Raw genomic sequence first — 5,159 nt, forward strand, 5'->3', positions numbered from 1 at the left:
TCCTGGCGGGGGATCCGGACCTTGTGGAACACAGCGAAGCTGAGCAGGGACAGGCAGGAGCTGTGAGGCCGGTGGCCGCGGGGCTTTGTCCTCCCCGGGACTCACGCAGGACAGGGAGCCGAGAGCCAATGTCTGCTCTGGGGAGGCTGGGGGCTCTGCCCTCCCCCAGAAGACCCACCAGCTACAGGTGCACAGGACGGGGGCAGTCCCAAGCCGGCTGCACCCACAAGAGGGGGGAGCCCCCGGCTGTGTGGCAGGACAACTGTGGTTGGCTGCTCACCCGTTATCCAGCCCGTTCAGCCCGAGCTTCCTGCCGATGTCGCCCACCATCACCCCGGGCATGGCGCGCAGGGTCCGCGGGTCCCGGATCTGCACAGAGCCACGAAGCCATCAGGAGGTGAAAAGCAGCAGTCGGAGGCTCTGGGGCCTCACGGCTGAGCAGGGGCGTCCTGTGAGGGGCTGTGGGGCTGCTGACCGCACACTGAGGACAGTCCCTGTGGCGGCGAGCCCAGGAGCTCGAGATTCGGCCAGCAGCACTTTGGTCAGGGTGCGGCCTCAACCCAGGGCCGAGGCCACAGACTTGGTGTGGACACCAGGGCCTTGCCTCTCATGGAATGCAGTGGTGCCCAATGTGCGTCTCCCCCGAGCCCAGTACAAGCATCCTGCAGCCTCGTCTTACCTGGACGACAAAGGAGTGCAGCCCGTGGCAGCGGCCATCCGGCGTGTGCAACTGGGCGAACACCACCGCATGAGTGGCAGTCTTCCCCATGTTGCCCACCCAGAACTTGGCGGCTTCGAAGTCAGGGGAGTGGAGGATGAATTCCTGCAGGGAAGCGGGGTGGGCAAGGTTGGCAAGGAGGCACTGAGAGGTTTGGTCCTCAGATGGCATCCCCACAGAAGTGGAACACCAGGCCTTTCTCCCGTGGAACTAACTGCTGTGGGGGGCACACATTAACACTGCACCACTAGGGCCACCACATGAGTGGGAGGAGCTCGTGGGAAATGGAGCTTTCCATTGGCCGCCTGCCCCAGCTCCCATGTCACTCAGTGCCACGGACACGTCCCCACCACGGCAACCTTGCGGCACACGCGCAGAGACACGTCCACGTGGCCGCACGTGTTGCTGTTTGGTGGCATCGAGTCGGCTCCGACCCACAGCGACCTCACGGCTCACAACAGAAGGAAACACCGCCTGGCCCTGAGCCGCCGGCCTCACAATGGTTCCTGGGTCTGCGCCCGTGGTCGCAGCCGCGGTGTCCGTCCCCTTCCTCTCTCACCGCCCTCCACGAGACCCAGCACGACGTCCTTCTCCAGGGACCGGCCTCTCCCAACATGTCCAAAGTACGTTGACATGTGCCACATGCAACTGATGTGTATATACGTGTGCGTGCATACATGCATATACGTACGTATGTACATATAGCATACATGTAGACGGGCAGGGAGAGTCCAGGTGGTGGTGTGGCTGGGTGCTGGGCTGCTAGCCTCAAGGTTGGCAGTTCAAACCCACCAGCCACTCCCCAGGAGAAAGACTGAGTCTCAGAAACTGTGTCCTCCGGGGTCCTGAGTGAGGAGTCAGAATGGGCACAGTGAAGGGGGTTTGCCTCTCTCTCTCTCTCTCTCTCTCTCTCTCTCTCTCTCCATGTGATGGAGGTCTGCTGGTGGAGCCTCCTGTGCGTGTGAATATAGAAGCCAAACCAGCCCAAACCCTCTGCCGTGGCGTCAGCACCGACTCCCAGGGCCCCCCACCCCCACCCCACCTGTCTCCCAGGGAAGTGGCCCTCTTACACAGAGCAAATGGTGGCCTTGAACCGCCGACCTCTGGTTTCCAGCTAAGCACTGAACCACCATGCCCTGAGGGGTACTTCCAACTCCGACATGCCTGTCCACACCTGCCCCCACCCTGCACCATGAGGCCTGGTCCCTCCTCAGCTGCCCTGGCCTCCAGGGGGAGGCCATAGGCAGCATCGGGGATGGGCCCAGAGGAGGGTGTCGCTCCTGACTTACGAAGTGTGACTGTGACTCAGAATGCCAGCCAGGCCGCCTGCTGGGCTCTCGGCTCGAGGGCAAGTACTGGGTGGGGGGGACACCACTGGCCCCGGGGCATCACTGGTGGGGCTCCTGCAGCATCTGCAGGCCTTTCTCTGGAGGTGACTGAGCAGCTGGACTGCTTCACTCAGGGGCAGCAGAGGGCAGGGGCAGGGCTGCTTCAGAGCCGGGCTCTCTGAGTGACCAGTCACACCCCCGGGGCAGGCAGGCACCCAGGGGGCAGTGGAGGCGGTGACAGCCCCAGTGCCCACCTGAGAGCTGGGATCGTAGTGCGCTGTGGTCCGAATGCCCTTGGTGTTGCTCCCGTGACTCAGCTCGGTCAGCGCGAAGCAGCCGAAGATCTAGGGGGGGTGGGGGAGGGGATAGGGGGACGTTGTGGGGAGATGCCGCTCCAGCACAGCCCAGGGGGCCAGTGGAGATGGCGGATGCTGGAGCAGAGAATGGGGGGACGCCCTCTCCAGCACAGCCCAGGGGCCCAGCAGACAGAGACACTGAGAGGGAGCTCAGGGAGGGACCCTTGCTCCAGCTGGGCCCCAGGTGACCGAGCAGCAGAGACAGAAGGGTGTGGAGGGGGACAAGAAGAGGGACACTCTCCCCAGCCCAGCCCCAGGGGACCAAGCAGAGACACAGGGGCTTGGGAGTGATGGGAAGGGGTGGTCACTCACTCTGGCGTGGCTCTGGAGGACCAAGTAGAGACATGGGGGTGAGGGGTGATGTTAGGGGTACACTCACTCCGACCCAGCCCCGGGAGGCAGAGGGACTTGAGAGGGGGCACAAGGGGAGACACTTGCTCTGACCTGGCCCCAGAGGACCAAATCACAGGCCTGCCGCTCACTCCATCTGCCTTGGGCATGAGGGGGTCACACCTGGGGAATGGGGACCCCAGTGTGACACGGCAGCCCCCAGCAGGCACCAGCTGGAGACCCATGTGGCACAGAGCAGCACTGCTCCATGAGGTCTGCCTGGCTGTCACAGCCGACGGGCAGGCAGGCCTTGCTCTGGGGGGCTGCTGGGTGTGGAACAGACCGCTGGTGCCTCCAACGGACTTCTCAATTTCAATGCCCCAAACCCACCAGCATCGAGGAGTCGATGCCGACTCACAGGGCCCCAAGAGGGCAGAGTAGAACTGCCCCTGTGGGTTTCCAAGGCTGGAGATCTGTACAGAACACAAAGCCTCGTCTTTCTCCTGCAGAGCAGCTGGTGGGTTTGATCTGCCGACTCTGTGGTTAGCAGCCCAGCATAACCCAGGGCACCACCTTGTCTTAGTCCTGACAGGAAAGGCGAGATCGCTGTAACTCTGGGGACTCAGGGGTCTACTGTCTGCTGAGAAGCCTCAGGGAGCCTTCAATGTGGCCCAGTGGCCCCTGGGCTCTCTCAGCGGGGGTCCCATGAGTCTCTAAGGTGAGGAACCCAGCTTCCTCACACATAGTGCTCTTCCTCTCCATGTATCCATCCAGCCATCTGTCCACAACCCACCCATCCACCCACCCATCCATGCATGCACCACCCACCCATCTGTCTACCACGCCCCCCTGCACACACCCATCGACTCACCCACCCATTCATCCATCTACCCATCTACCATCTGTCCATCTATCATCCTTCCACCCAACCATCCATCCCTCACCAAGCATCTGTCCTACATTCTTCCACCTACCGACCTACATATCATCCCCCATCCATCCAACCATGCATCCATCCAACCACCCATCCATCCATCCACCACCCACCCATTCACTCACCCATGCATCCATCCACCACACACCCATCCACAACCCATCCATACATCCACCACCCATCCATCCATGTATCCCTCCACTGACCCGTCCATCCACCACCCACCGATCCAACCACCCATCCATTCATCCATCCACCACGCATCCATCCAACCACCCATCCATCCATGCACCCACCATCCACCCATCCAACCACCCATGCTTGCATTCTTCCAACACCCATCAAACCACCCATCCATTCATCCATCCATCCATCCATCCATCCACAAATCGACTCATCCTTTCTTAGATTGGCCTTCTACCTGTTCACTATCATCCATCAATCCTTCATCCTCCCCTCTACCTACCCATCCACCCCACCCCTTCCCTCACCCACCTCCATGTTGAAGACCTTCTGGATGTACGGGATGTGTCGCTTCGAGCCAGAGTTGAAGATGGCTGAAGCAAAAATCTGGGAGCACAACAGGACCAGGTAAACAGGAGCAGCCGAGCCTGCAGTCCTCATGCTGACCAGCAGCCCGGGGTTCTCGGCAACTGCTGGTCTGGAAGTGGCTGGCCAGGCGGATGTCAATACGGGCACCACTGCCATGCAAGGTGCACCATAGGCCCCGACAACACCAAGCAGCAGGGGTTGGGGAGAAAAACCCCAGACCCACTGCTGTTGAGGGGACTCCTCCCCACAGGGGCCCTGCAGGACAGAGGACACAGGGGCCCTGCTGGAGAGAAGACACAGTGGATCCTATAGGACAGAGGACATGGGGGATCCTACAGGACAGAGGATATGGGGACCCTGGAGGACAGAGGGAAACCTCCCCACAGGGGTCCCAAGGCTGTCAATCTTGACAGTTGCAGACGACCACATCCTTCTTCTGGGGAGCTACTGGTGGGTTCTAACCACTGAGCAGGATGGGCAGCTGTGCCCTGAACTGCAATGCCACCAGGGTACCAGGACGAAGTGTGCACGCGCCGCCCACCAGGGCTGCTCAGCTAGGCGGGAGTGACACCCGTGACGAGCGGACAACGGACACACAGCGCTAACGAATGAGTGTGGGATGCTCCTGACGCTGCCTCACGCTGGCCTCGGCCGTCATGCCCGCATGCTTTCCAGCGGTGGGCTGGGGACCCCGGGACTGACAGCGAGCCCCATAAGCTCTGCCTCTGTGCCCCGTATTGGAGACAAACCCACTCGCTGTGTGTAGACAAACATTCCCTACATCACCAAAATCCTCCCCTGGTGAACCAAAGTGTGTCCTCCCCACCCCAACTCTGTGTCGGTGCAGCCAGGCCACAGCTCCCGGTGAGGTGGCAGTGATGCCATGAGGGCATGCAGCAGCGGCCTCGTGATGCCACCATTCCTACAATGTCACGTGACCT

At 61.3% G+C, this 5,159-nt stretch overlaps 1 protein-coding gene across 1 annotated transcript in view; it reads right to left on the reverse strand.

Annotated features, from left to right (window-relative positions):
* Positions 1 to 2: 2 nt before the first annotated feature.
* LOC101637906 (peroxisomal acyl-coenzyme A oxidase 3) overlaps positions 3 to 5,159 on the reverse strand; it is a gene marked incomplete at its 3' end in the record, with an annotated part of 45,218 nt that continues 40,061 nt past the window's right edge. The window contains exons 4-7 of the mRNA XM_045289464.1: positions 2,301 to 2,390; positions 680 to 823; positions 281 to 369; positions 3 to 39 (exon numbers count right to left, since the gene is read on the reverse strand). Coding sequence (XP_045145399.1) covers positions 3 to 39; positions 281 to 369; positions 680 to 823; positions 2,301 to 2,390 — 360 coding nt within the window. The remainder of the gene's footprint in view (positions 40 to 280; positions 370 to 679; positions 824 to 2,300; positions 2,391 to 5,159) is intronic.

This window comes from Echinops telfairi, unplaced genomic scaffold, assembly GCF_000313985.2.
Source record: "Echinops telfairi isolate 266 unplaced genomic scaffold, ASM31398v2 ScPeMD7_28;HRSCAF=97, whole genome shotgun sequence".
NCBI classification, from domain to species: domain Eukaryota; kingdom Metazoa; phylum Chordata; class Mammalia; order Afrosoricida; family Tenrecidae; genus Echinops; species Echinops telfairi.